General features: G+C 48.1%; 1 protein-coding gene and 1 non-coding gene across 5 annotated transcripts in view; one reads left to right on the plus strand and one right to left on the minus strand.

Moving 5' to 3' along the window:
* The window catches only part of TNFRSF8 (TNF receptor superfamily member 8), a 64,006-nt gene that overhangs the window by 29,581 nt on the left and 20,446 nt on the right, over positions 1-13,979 (minus strand). For all 4 annotated transcript variants that reach the window (XM_072975370.1, XM_006197020.4, XM_072975368.1 and 1 more), the window contains 5 exons: positions 12,651-12,767; positions 7,435-7,587; positions 3,823-3,916; positions 3,311-3,468; positions 1,080-1,196 (listed from right to left, as the gene is read on the minus strand). In XM_072975370.1, coding sequence (XP_072831471.1) covers positions 1,080-1,196; positions 3,311-3,468; positions 3,823-3,916; positions 7,435-7,522 — 457 coding nt within the window. In that variant the 5' untranslated portion in view covers positions 7,523-7,587; positions 12,651-12,767. The remainder of the gene's footprint in view (positions 1-1,079; positions 1,197-3,310; positions 3,469-3,822; positions 3,917-7,434; positions 7,588-12,650; positions 12,768-13,979) is intronic.
* TRNAM-CAU (transfer RNA methionine (anticodon CAU)) lies at positions 12,299-12,371 on the plus strand. The gene has a single exon. It is a non-coding gene; the product is annotated as a tRNA-Met (tRNA).

Here is a 13,979-nt window from a genome sequence, read left to right on the forward strand (position 1 = left end):
GCGGAATGTAGCGGAAGTTATGCCGTGGGAATTCCAAGGTCAGAAAACAGATGTGGCTTCCACTCCCCACACCCCAACTCAAACTGGGGATCCAACATACACGACTTGAAGAAGGCCATGTAGAGGCCCATGCGGAGAGGAGGTGAGGGCCCAGCCCGCAGCCCCATTGACCCCAGACCCGTGAATGAAAAAGCCGTCAGATGCTCCAGCTCCAGCCTTCAAGTTTTCCAGCCGAGACCACGACACCGTGGAACGGAGACCAGCTGTCCCCGCAGGGCCGGGTCTGAATTCTGACCCACAGATGCCATGAGCATGATGAATGGTTTGCCCTTTGCCACTCTTCTTTGAGAGCATTCGCTAGTGGCCTTAGTAACCAGAACTGTGACCCCAGTGACCATGAACTAAGTATCCTTTCCTCCACTTGGCCTCCACTGACTCCCCTGACTCTAGACAGAATCACTTCTCCCCCCAGTGGTGGTGGCCATGGTGAGTGGGCTGGGCTGCCAGCAACTTTGTGGACGTCACAGGGCAGTCGGTGGCCGTGGGGAGCTGGCTGCACACAGCAGTCACCCTCTAAGTGCTTGTCCAAAGGCGATCTAAGAGGCAGCATAGTGGAGTGATGAGCCCAGAACCTGCTGGCAGATGCCCAAGTTCAAATTCCAGCCCTGCTATTCCTGAGGGCTTGTGGCCCTTGGAAGTCCCCTGACTTCCCAGAGCCCCAGTTTCCTCTTCTGTAAAATGGGGATAATCATGATCCATGTGTCACAGGATAGTTACAAAAAATAATGAGACAAGCCTGAAACAGGTCAGTGACTGTTCATTAACAAGTGTTTCCTTGCAGGAAGGACTGAGTGAATGGAAGCTCTCTGAAAAGGGGTCATGGCCATCAAAACCCACAATCAGGAGTGGGAGTCAAGAGAAACTGACAGCTTAAAAACGCCAGCGAGGTGAACGAGGCTCCCGAGGGCTGAGCATTCAAGACCAAACTCAGGGCTCCCAGTCCCAGACTCTCGGCCTCTCCTCCAAGACCTGGCCCTACTCTCTGGAAGGAGCCCCCAGAGGAAAGACAAGGTCCTTACCTCCTGAACAGCTCACACAGGCCGTGCAGCGGCCATCCCTGTCCAGGTAGTAGTTGGGTTCACACGGCTTCCTGCAGTCGGCGGACCCCTGAGGGCACGGCTGCTGCAGGCTTAGCCCTGGAAAAAGAAGCAGAGAAGCTCCAGGCCAGGCCACCTTGGCAGAGGCCTCACCCCCACCCCACTCCCATTGCTGAAGCCTCCAGCTCCGCAGCCGGCTCCCAAACTCTGCACATGTCACTCAGTCCTTCAGAGGGAGTCCCAAGGCTCAGAGAGGGAAGGTATGTGTCTAAGGCCACACAGGAGAAGAGCGCTAACTGCCTCCTAAGGGTTCCCCACACAATCAGGTATCTCCACTCTGCCAGAGTCCTCTCCCCAGTCTCACTGCTCTGTAACTGCCCTGCTCAAAACTTTGGTAGCCACTTTCCCTTTGAGTTCAGCAACAAGGCAATGGTGCCTATCACAACATCTCTTCAGTTTGGTCCCAGGGATGGTAGGCAATGCAATACGGCAAGAAAAAGAAATAAAGGTGGTAAGGTTTAGAAAGGAAGCTATGAAGCTGTTATGGACAGATGATATCACTGAGTGCACAGACCATCTGAAGAGTCTGCAGATACAGTATCAGAACGAATAAATGAGTTGAGCAAGGTAGTTGGATATAATGTTACAACATCAAATTAATTGAACGTCTATATATTTGCATTGAACCACATGAAATTGCTGTTTTGACCAGTCAGAAACAGTCAAATGTTGGCATTTCATATGTTCAAAATAATACTAATAATAAAGACTTAGAACATAAAATATTGAAAAATATATAATTCACATCATCATCAGAAATACCAAATATTTAGAAATCTAACAAAAAGTTGTAAATATCTCTACACAATAAAACAGTATTGGGAGAATTTAAAGAAGGCCTAAATAGGGGGGAGGGTATAGCTCAAGTGGTAGAGCACATGCCTGGCATACACAAGGTCCTGGGTTCAATCCCCTGTACTTCCTCCAAAAATAAACTACCTCCCCCCCCAAATTTTTTTAAATAAATAATGAAAGAAAGAAGGCCTAAATAAATGTAGGGCTCTGCCATATACTCAATACTGCAAAGACATGGATTTTCTCCAAACTGGTCTACAGATTCAATGCAATCCCAGTCAAAATGAGCTATTTGTGAAATTTGAAAGGCTGATTCTAAAATTCACGTGGATATCCAAATTACCCATAATAGCCAATACATTGTTGAAGATCAAAGTTGGAGAAGTTGCTCAAGCATCCATCAAGACTTACTGAAAAACTGTAGCGATTCAGAGTATGATATTGACACAGAATACACAACCAGATCAATGGAATAGACTAGAGAGTCCGCAGTCATATCCCTACACATATGGACCCTTGATTTACAACAAAGATGGCTCGCAAAACAGTGGGGCAAGGACAATTTATTTGGTGAGTGGTGTTGTTTCCACGGGATATCCATGTGGACACTTTAAACAAAGGCAAAACAAAAATAAATGCAGGACGTCACTGAAACTTCAGTGGAGGAAGAGACTTACAAAGCAGAACACAAAGAGCCCGAGTCATAAAGGAAAAGACGGGTCCTTTCGACTACACTGAAGTTAAGAACATCTCTTCATCAAAAGACTCCGGAAACAGGGTGAGAAGGCGAGCCGCAGGGTGGGAGAAGATCTTTTAAACATGACTAAAGGACAAAGGGCTCAAACCCAGAATTATAAGAAGTCTTACAGATCAATATTTTTTAAAAGAGAGAAATAAAAACATACATTCACACAAATGTTTTTCATTCTTCGTTATAGCCGAAAAGTAGAAACAACCCAAACATCCAAAAAACATTTGGATAAACAAACTGAGATATTCCTAGATAATGGAAGGCTATTTGGTAATAAACAGGAGTGAACCGAGGACCCCAATCCGTCGCCATAGGAACCAGCGGGGCATCAAGATGACACCTACAGAGGCTGGCCAGCTCCGTGGCAAGACCAGCACAGCTTAGCACTTGGCTCCCAGGGGGCACTCAAAAAATGAAACAAATGAGTTCTTCCATGATATACTCTGGTCCTCGAAGCCCTCAGCTCCAGAAGACCTTGAAACCCTCTTCTGTCCGCGCCAGGGAAGACCACAGCTCAGTACTCACCTGTCCAGATTGCCACACAGTCACCCGCCCATCAGACACTGTTGCCCTGGGAGACGGCCCACAGCTTCTCTGGATAAATTACCTCGATCTGGATTGAGCTTCCCCACGGTGGAGGGAGAGTTGGGAATCATTTCAGATGCATCTTCTGGGGCGATGAGGGTGCCTCCTCCAAGAAGTGTGGTCCTGGTATCAGAGCTTGCTGGGGAGGTCAAGGTGGGCTTGGCCTGGTGGGTGGTACGGCTGGGAAGGAAGTCAGAGATGGGACTGGCAATTCTCCCAATGGGGTGAGGGGCGTCTGTGCTCAGGGATAACCATTTCTGTAGAGAAGGGGTCCCCGGACCTTCTGCCCACAGCCTCTGGCAGGCCCACCATCAGCTCCTGTATTTTCTAGGCCTTCTGGGTCTCCCATGTGGTTATGTTGGGCACACAGTAGGGCCTCAAAGGACTCGTGAGCTTAGCAGAGAGGCACCCTGGAGTCCTGACCCCCTGAGCTGAACCCCACCCACACCCCCAGCCCAACAGTGCCTCGGACATCCTGTGGGATGGGACAGCCCCACCCTAGGGTCCGCTAGATGGGAGGGGGCCGAGAGTCACCTGACGGGTCCCGGGCAGTCGTGTGGGCTGGTGCTGCAGTCGGGGCCGGCCCCCAGGGAAGGCGGCTCACAGACAGTATCCCTCTGTGCTGTGCCTGTAGGGAAGACGGCAGTGCCTTCAGACTTGGTACTGACGAGTCCAGAGACTCCAGGAATAGACCTTTTAGCACCACGTCCCAGGAAGACAAAGTGGCCTTCTGGTGTTTGTGCGTGCCCAGCATCCGTTCCTCTTTAGGGTCAAGCATTCTGATTTTCCCTGGAGAACTACTGAGGGGAGGGGCTGGGACCTTCTGACCACCCCCCCACCACTTCCACGAGTAGCCACGGGACCAGACTGGACCAATCAATCCATCCCATTCCTCTGGCCGCTATGGACTCATTCAGGGGTGGGCATATGACCCAAACCATGCCTGTGAGATGCAATTTCAAGGTTTTGTTTTGGTGGTTGAGAATGTTAGAAGGAGAAGGTGTCTTTCCACTGGGGTTGGGTAGCAAGCAAGCCTGGAGCTGCTGGTAGATATCTTACAGACAAACCGACATATCAGGGAGTAGAGATGAGAGATGGGAAAAGGCAGAGCTCCTAGATCCAGCCATGCCTGAAGCTCCACAAAGCTGTCCTCAGACTTTTCAGCCACATGAGCCCAAAATTTTGTAACTCACAAGCCAAAGAGTTCTGAAGAATATTGGGTGGAAGCAAAGTGGAGAAGAAAACACATAGAGCTTTTAATCAAGCAGACTTGAGTTTGAAGGTTTTGGTGGAGGTGGATATGAGCAATGCTGACTTACATATCCACAGTGCGGTGGGGTGCCAAGACCTGGGCATAAGGTTCCAACCCTGGACCGGATATTCTCTGCTCTGTGGTCTTGAGCAATTACCTGCCATCTCTGAATCTCAATTTCCTCTCTTGTAAAATGGGGCCAATTCAGTCTTCTGGAGTCTGGAGATTTTCAGGGGAGAAAGCCCATGCAAGGTCTTAGCGTAAGGCTTAGAGATAAGCTTGAGCCGAGGTGAAAACTACTTTCCATTTTACAGCCAGAGAGACTGAGGCCCAGAGAGTTGCCAGGTGGGAGAGCCCACAGAGGAATCTAGAAGTTAATCAGGGTTTGGCAGCCAGAGGTTGAAGCACTCCTAAAGAAGTGCAGTCCAATAAAACATGGTGAGAATCACACATGACATTTTAAATGTTCTAGCAGCCACATTTTTAAAAGTAAAAAGATACAAGTGAAATTAGTTTAAACAATACATTTCTTTAACCCAATCTATCTAAAATACTAGGCCAGCAGGTAGTCAGTATAAAAAATAATTGATGAAAAAAACTAAGGAGATGTTTTACATTCTTTTTTTATACTAAATATTTGAAATCCAGTGCATATTCTATACTGACTGCACATCTCAGTGTGACTGGCCACATTTTAAGTGTTCGATGGCCACATGTGGCCAGTGGTACAGCCTTGGGCAGCTGGACGAGAGGCCTCTGGCGCCACCATGTGGCAGATACAGGAGCACCTCCGAGAGAGCCTTGCCAGGAGGAGCTGACTCACCAGCTGGAGCAACAGAACTCAAGCCTATCTTTCGTGGAGATGCAAGAGTTCCTGAGCTGGAAAGGCGCCCCCTACAAGGCCTTCCAGTCACACCTCCACATTTTGCAGCTGCAGAGACTGAAAACCGGAGAGGGGTGGGAACATGCCCCACAGATACGAGGCTGCACAAAATCCCAGGTATCGGATGCCCAGTCCAGAGTGTCTTCCACTCCACCACCTGCCCCGGCTTGTGGGTGGTGGGCTTCTGAGTGTTCCTTCATGGAGCACTCTGCATGAGAATCTGGCCCGATTTGAAACCCACCCAGCCCCACATCTGATTTCCCTGTCACATCATTCAGCAAACATCAACGAACAGCAGATTGGGCACCTGGCATTTGATCAGGCAGCGGGGAGATAACAGTGAGTACAAGGGGGTGGTCCTGGCCTTCACGGAGCTACAGCCTTGGGAGGGAGGGAGGGAGGGAGCACTGATCACACCAAGACAGACACAAGTGTTCATATCCCAGCTGGAAAGGATGCCCTGGGATAAGGAGATGTGACCCGTGAGAGGTCAGGAGGCATTGTTCGGATGGAAAGCTGAAGGCTGAGTAGAAGTTGACGATGTGCATGGGGAGGGAAGGGTGTTCCAGAGAGAGGGAACAGCATGTGCGAAGGCCTGGTAGAGGGACAAGCATGGGGCATCCTTGGAACAGAAAGAAGAGTGGACCAGAGGGAAGACAGAAAGTGAGAGGCTGGTGCTGAAGGCTGGGGCTGGAAGAAGGAGGGTCCACCCACGTAGAGTCATGTCCAGGATCACGTCCTTGAGACTCTGCTTCTGGGAAGATAGAAGGGGTGCCATTTTCTCCATTCCTCCCACCAAGTACAGCTAAAAGCCTTGGATGTGAATATAAAGCAGAGAAGACTTGGAAAGGTGGAGGGGGGAGGCAGGTCAGTGAGGGGCCTTGGGACCCAGGAATGACATGGTGGGGTGGTGGGTCCCCTGCATCTTCTCCTTGTTTCATATTTCCTGGACATGGAAGCCCAGCAAGCCAGCCACCTAGAAATGCCAAAGGGCACACAGACCAAAAAAAAAAGGCCCCTAAAAATCCTGTTCTCTTTTGCCAAAGGATCCTGTCCTTATCATCAGAGTAATGAGAAGATATCAAGTGTTTTAGCTGGTATGTGTGTGAGAGAAACACACACACCATCAGACTTGGTTTTGCAAGGGTGGCTCTGAGAGGAGGAATTAGGGGTGGGGAACAGGAGAAAGAATTGGGGGGCAAAATCTATGGGACTGGGGGAGGGGCTGGCTGTGGGGGTGAGGAGAGGGAGGGAAGGAACGTGATGGTGGGGAGGGCGTGGGGGAGGGGGGCTTTGGAAAAGGATCAGGTTGGGGAGGGGGTCACAGGCTCCATGTGGGCACCATTCTCCCCAGCGGACACGGCTCCCTCTCTTCCCAAGCCCTCTGTGTCACTGTGGCCCCTCTTCTGGGCTGTGGTCCAAAGCCCACCCACTCCCCATGCCTCCCTTCTAAAAGGCACTCTCTCGATGCCACCCACACCGGATCTGCAGCCCTTATCTCTACTCTGATCACAGGCTTCCTTGTATTGTCAGAACATTAGAAGCCCAGAGAAGGTAAGGAAGTTGCCTGAGGTCACACAGCAAATTGGGAAAGAAACCCATTTCTCAGTCTTGAGCCTGGTGCCCAGTCTCTTGGAGCCTCTAACTCCAATGTCTTGATTGTGAAACGGGGAAAACCAGCCCTAATCTTCCAGGAAACTCTCCCAGGACAGAAACTTGAGGTTTCCTTCTTGTTTATCAGAAAACGTCTGCCCAAAACTTCAAACCAAACCAAGACCTCCTCCAGCCAGGCTGGCGCCTCAGGCCATGGGGGCCTTTCTGAGTCCGGGACACAAGGTGCAGGGGAGAGGCAGCAGGGGCCTCTGGGTGCATCCACGCACCACATCATGGGGATAGGAGGTGTGATCTTCAACAGGAAGGAGGGGGTGGGAGGGGTCGTTTGGAGGTCTGGGGTGGGGTGGGGCAGCATCGGTGCAGATCGCAGTCCTGGATTGAGGGAGACGATACTCACCCTGGACCTTGACAACCATGCCTGCCGGGCAGACGGAGTGCGGGAAGCAGCGGGCGCAGGAGTTGATGACTAATGTCTCACAGAACATGCCCGCCCGGCACTCGCAGACGCGGGAGGAGTTCCATGAGCACGGCTTCTTCTCCACGAGGTCACCTAAGGGACACGGAGAAGGGTCACCGGGGACAGAGGGAGGGCGAGGGAAGGGACACAGATAACCCCCAGGGACAGTCCAGCACGTGAGGAAGGATGCTGCTGTGGCCTTCCACTGGGCAGGGCAGCTGGCATGCATTCCAACTACTTGCCATTCAGGAAAAGGCAAAATCACAGAGACAGTAAAGCGAACAGTGGTTGCCAGAATTTGGTAGGGGGTGGGGGAGGGGAGGATGACTGGGCCGAGCACAGAGGATTTCTAGGGCAGTGAAAATGCATTGTAAGATACTATAATGATGGACATATAATGTCATTATACATTTGCCAAAACCCGCAGAATGTACAACAGCAAGAGTGAACCTTAATGTAAACTATGAATTTTAGTTTCAACAATAATGTAGCAATATTGGTCACCACCTATAACAATGTACCACTCTAGTGCAAGATGTTAAAGGGGACTAGTGGAGGAGAGGTGTATGGGAAATCTATGTACTTTCTGCTCAATTGTTTTATAAATCGAAAACTGCACTAAAAAATGTCCAAGTTTTTTTTTTTAATGGGCGAAGGATTTGAGAAGACTTTTCTCCAGAGAAGGTATACAAATGGCCAATAAGTACGTGAAAAGACGTTCAACATCACCAGTCATCAGATCCATCCATTAGTCATCAAATCCAAACCACAATGACGGACACTTTGTACCCAATAAGATGGATAGAATCAAAAAGCAGACAATGACAAGTGTTGACGAGGAGGTGGAGAAACTGGAATCCTCATAGAATGCTAGTGGGAATATAAAATAGCTCAGAGCTGCAGAAGGCAATGTGGCAGCTCCTCAAACAGTTAAACACAGATTTACTATATGATCCAGCAGTGCTACTCCCAGGTCCATACGCAAGGCAACTGAAAACATACGTTCACACAAAAACTTGTACACAAATGTTCATATCAGCATTATTCACAATAGCCAAAGAGTAGAAGCAACCCAAATGTCCATCAACTGATAAGCGGATAAACAAAATGTGTTATATCCATAGAATGCAATATTATTCAGCCATAAAAAGGAATGAAGTACTGGTACATGCTATGACACGGATGAACCTTGAAAACACTATGCAAAGTGAAAGAGGTCAGATACTAAAAGCCACATGCTGTATGATTCCATTTATAGGAAATATACAAAGTATGCAAATCCATAGAGACGGAAGGTAGATTAGTGGTTGTCAGGGGATGGCAGGAGAGGAGAATTGGGAGGTAAGAGATTTCTTTTGTTTTTTTTATTGAGGTATAGTTGACGTACAATATTATATAAGTTTCAGGTGTGCAATGTAGTGATTCATAATTATTAAAGTTTACATTCCATTCGTAGTTATTACAAGGGGCTTCTTTGGGGAAAGGCAGCAATGTTCTGGAATTAGATAGTGGTCGTGGTTGCACCCAAAAGAATTCAGAGCAGGGACTCAAACAGATATTTGTACAACTGTGTTCACAGCAACAATATTCAGAATAGCAAAAAGGTGGAAACAACCCAAGTGTCCGTGGACATGAATAGATAAACAAAGTGTGGTAGATCCGGGAGAGGGTGTAGCTCAGTGGCAGAGTGCATGTTTAGCACGCACAAGGTCCTGGGTTCAATCCCCAGTACCTCCATTAAGATAAACAAACAAACAAACAAACCTAATTACCTGCCCCCTCAAAAATGTGGTAGATCCAACCAATGGAATATTATGCAGACTTAAGAAGTGGGGGTGGTGGGGGTACAGCTCAAGTGGTAGAATGTGTGCCTAAGCACGAGGTCCTGTGCTCAATCCCAGTACCTCCTCTAAAAATAAATAGATAAATAAATAACCACCCCCCCAAATCAAATAAATAAAATCTAAAAAAAAAAAGAAGGAAGGAAATTTTGACACATGCTACAACATGGATGCACCTTGAAGAAATTATGGTAAGTGAGATAAGTCACGAAAGAATAAATATTGCATGATTCCCCTTCCATGAACTTCCCAAGGTAGTCAAACTCATAGAGACAGAGAGTAGCCTGGTAGTTGTCAAAGGCTTGGGATGGAGAGTGGGGGGTGATGGAGAGCTGGTGTTTAATGGGGACAGAGTTTCCCCTGGGGAAAACGAAAAAGTTCTGGAACTGGATGATGGTGATGGTTGCCCCAAATATGAGTGCACTACATTTTTAAATGGTTGAAATAATAAATTCTATGTTATATATGGTTTATTACTTTTTTTTTTAAGTAACACTCCCCAGCTAAAGCTCTGAACTGGGAAGACAACCTTGAGCCCAGTGAGGAGGAGTAGGTGTGAAGGAGAAATCCCTCACACTGTATCAGGGGCAGAGCAGCTGCCCTGGCTAAGCTTGAACAAGAATTAAAAACAGACCAAGGCAAGTGTGCCAACATGCCATAGCAGGAAAGATGGAAGGGAGGCAGGAGGGGAGACAAGAAAAACAGAAAGATCTAGAAAAGGTAAGAATAGAGTTTGCAACAACAAAAACCCAAACTACAGCAAACGAGCAATCCCAGGCGTGCCTCACACTATGAAGGGACCTAATAAGATGATAAATTCAATAAAGGAAGAGCTCAAAGAAGGTTTTTTAAAAGGATGAGCTAAGAAGGAAGACTGCAGAGCAAAAGTTAAAAAAAAAAAACTGAAATTCACAGCCTCATCATTAGAAATCCAGAAAATCAACTACCGGGGCCTGGGGTCCTGCCACCCCTGAGTCACAAGATACAGAAGAGTCTAGACAGAAAACTGAGTGAATGGCACGGAGAAAAGATTGAGAAGATACCCCGTGAGTGCAAGATAGCAATGCAATTAATGAAGATGGTAGACCAGGCGGAAAGGCAGACACAGTCAAACATGAGGATAATTGGAGTCCATCAAGTTGCTGTTGATATGTATCTGTTTAGCAGAGATCAAAGCCCACGTGAATTCCTCTGAAACGAAGGAGAAACTAACCCTGCAGATAGAAAAGACATACCAGGTACCGGGAGGAACTGTTTCCAAACAGTGAATATCAAGCCATGTGCTGGTTAAGTTTCTGATCTTCAAGGATAAAGAGAGAGTGATTCTTGCAGACACTAACCAAGGAGGAGAGAGAGGCTGACTGCAGACCCCTCCACAGCCGTATGCATCACATAGGACAGTGCGCCTACGCCTACTGAGTCCTAAAGAAAATACGTCCCAGGAATAATATTTCGGCTGCCCAAGCTGTCATTCCAATAATCTCAAACGTGAAAGAAGGCGAGGAAGGTGTAAAGAGGAGTCCCTCCTGAAAAGTCCACGCGACAGTGAGGCTTAACCAACAAAGCGGTCCATCACAACGGGGAACCGGGGAACGACGCAGCTGTGGGAAATGGACCCGTCGTGCACAACGAACACACTTAAATAGCAAAGTAGAGCTGACCCGCCAGGGGATGGAGGGCTCCAGAAGAGGACGGAAGCATCCCAGGCTGTGATGAAGGGAGAATGCAAGCAAGAAAATTCAGGAAGAAGCCAGGGGGGCTGGCAAGGCAAGCACATCATTTTTCCTTCTGGGGAGCCAGTCTCCCCTCTATCACCCCAAAACTGAAACAGGGAGAATGACTTTTAGACACAAGAGACAGTCATCCCTTCAATGATTCCTAACTGCCTATTGGCTTTCATAACCTCTTTTCTTAATTTTAGAGGTGTTTTTCTAGGAATGACTGTCTCGTGATAGTTTGATTTCTTCACTGTGATTCCTTCTTCCTCCGATACAGCTGAATGAAATTAAATGTAATTGTTTTAATACCATAAATAATATGCTCCCATTCTCTTAAAGATTCCTTCTTTCTACGTGCGTATAGTCCATCTGGCTACTAACCTACCTAGTCTTCTCTCTGTGTAAAGGGACAGAGAAGTGTCTGTCATCACTGATGGGGAAGGGGACAGGGCTGGCTTTCCTCCTCACACTTCCGTATTGCTGGAATTTTTGTGCTGGACGCATAGAACTTTCATTTAATAAAATGCAATCGTTAATTTTAAAAATTTAAAGAGATACCAGAGAAATGCTAACATAAACAAAGAAGAATGGCAACATTAATACCAAACAAAAATGGAATTAAGGCAAACATAAGGAACAAGGAGGTACGCTTCATGTTGAGAAAAGGTCCAACTCTCCACGATAACATGATACTCACAAACATGGTACCTCATAACAGGGTTTTGACATATATGGAGAAAAAACATTTGAACACAAAGAAAACCTGCTGAAAAGCAAGCGTATTGGGAGGTCGTTTTTAACCCATCCATCTCAAAAACCTGCCTTGGTGAAGGTGACAAAAATAAACAAGGATGCATATTATTTAAATTAATTAACTTGATCTCACAAGCGTAGATGGAATTTTGCATGTGACAAACAGAACACATTTTTCCCCAAACATACTAAACATGCTGAAAAGTATGAATATTTATTAGATCACAAGGAATCCCAACAAATGTTCCCACCCCACCCCCAAAAAACCCAACAAACAAACACGAGACAGCCACAAGCCTCACACACTACCCATAATAAGAAACTGACAATTAAAGCTCTTATTGAAAGCGTTCTTCTGGAAGCACTGTGGTCTGTGGGAAGGAACACGGGTCTCGGTGTCCGAGCAGCTGCTCAAACTCCAGGGCTCCCACTTACCAGAATGTTGTAACTTTGGAAAAGCCCTTAACCTCCCTAAGAGTCAGGGGGTGGGGGGTGGAGTATAGCTCAGTGGTAGAGTGTGTGCTTCATATGCGCGAGGACCTGGGTTCAATCCCTAGTACTTACATTAACAACAACAACAAAAGAATAAAATTATTTAAAAATAAATGAAGAAATAAACAAATGTTGTGTCCCTCCCTTGAGGAAAAGTAACTGTCTTTCAAAAAATTATGGATGTGAAAGATCGTGGCTGATATCAATTCACAAATCCAGAAGGGTAAACCAAGGCGCCCGGGGGCTGATTCAGAGTACAGAGCACAGGCACTGATGCTCCCCACCTTCCAGAGTCACTGCCTCCCCGCCACCTCCGTCCCCCACCCCCCGGGAGGAGAGGCACGGCCCTTACCTCCCACACAGCTCACGCAGGCCGTGCAGCGGCAGTTCTGGTCCAGGTAGTAGTCGGCCTCACACTGCTTCCTGCATCTGGAGGACCCCTGAGCGCACCGCTGCTTCGGGGAAACCCCTGGGGAAAGAAACAGAGAAGCTGCAGACCAGGCCACCTTGGCAAACACCTCGCCTCCAGGCACCCCAGCAACTCTCATCCGTGAAGCCCTTCCCAGCCTCACTCCTAAACCCCCAAACAGGCCGGTCCAACTCTTGTGTTGTGATGGAGGCGCTGATGCCCAAGAGGGCAGACCTTGCCTGACGCCACCGGGCGGGCAGGAGGCGCAGCAGAGTCTGGGAGCAGAGCAGGACCTGGGATTCCAGGGCTGCCACTGGCCACCTGCGTGGCCTTGGGCAAGCTACAATAGCCTCATGGAGTAACAATAATTTAAAGAAAACCACCAGTAATTGTATAAGCAGATAGGGTAGGAGGTCCCTGGGGAAAGAGAACCAGGCTTGGCTTTCTTGACATAGAGAAGTCATTTTAGCCTAAACCATTTTGTGATCTAAGCCTGGCCACAAAGTTTGCCCTTGAACAGCTCTCAGTAATAATGATCTTAAGGGAACAAAAGAACAAACTACGGCTCTCAGGCAAGAGAAGTAACAATAGCAAAGAAAATGTATCCGCTGTCAACTCCCAGTTCTCTTTCAATGGTAGAGATTAGCCTCAAGCGCTCACCCGCCGGCTTCCCTAAGGGATGACAGCGTTGATGCTTTCCGACACTTCAGTCACCTGCAAGGCTCTGTCTGTCTTGGCCCCGACTCCGGGCGGGCGGAATGCGCCTCTGCTCAAGCTCCTTCATAAATACGCACGCACCCTTGGCGTAAACCTTCCCCAGTTTGCTGTTCAGGGAGACGCTGCTTTGGGAGGGATCCCTGGAGCTCTCCTTCCTTGCTGCACGTGATAAATCCTCTCTTCTCCTGGTCTTTGGCTTGCTTGTGCCTTTTGGCTCAACACCCACTGAGAGGCGAATCCAGTTTTTTGGGTAACAATTGGATAAATATTAAGTTAATAATAAGATTCACCTCCTAGGGTTGTCGAAAGGATGGAAGGGATTGTAAATATGTACAAAGTGTGGCAGGAACCCCAGGGCATACAGCGTGCGCTGGCTGGGCCCTAGGTATCACTCCTGGCAGGAGTCCTGTTTTCACTGCAAGAACTGGGGAGACGTGAGTCCCTCGACCATAAGGCACCTAATCCAGCCTGACTGAGAGGCACACGGATCACCCAGCAGTCCCTCACCCCCACTGTACAGGGACAGGAGACGCCTGACGTTGACACTGACTGCAT

This window comes from Vicugna pacos, chromosome 13 (genome assembly GCF_048564905.1).
Source record: "Vicugna pacos chromosome 13, VicPac4, whole genome shotgun sequence".
NCBI lineage: Eukaryota > Metazoa > Chordata > Mammalia > Artiodactyla > Camelidae > Vicugna > Vicugna pacos.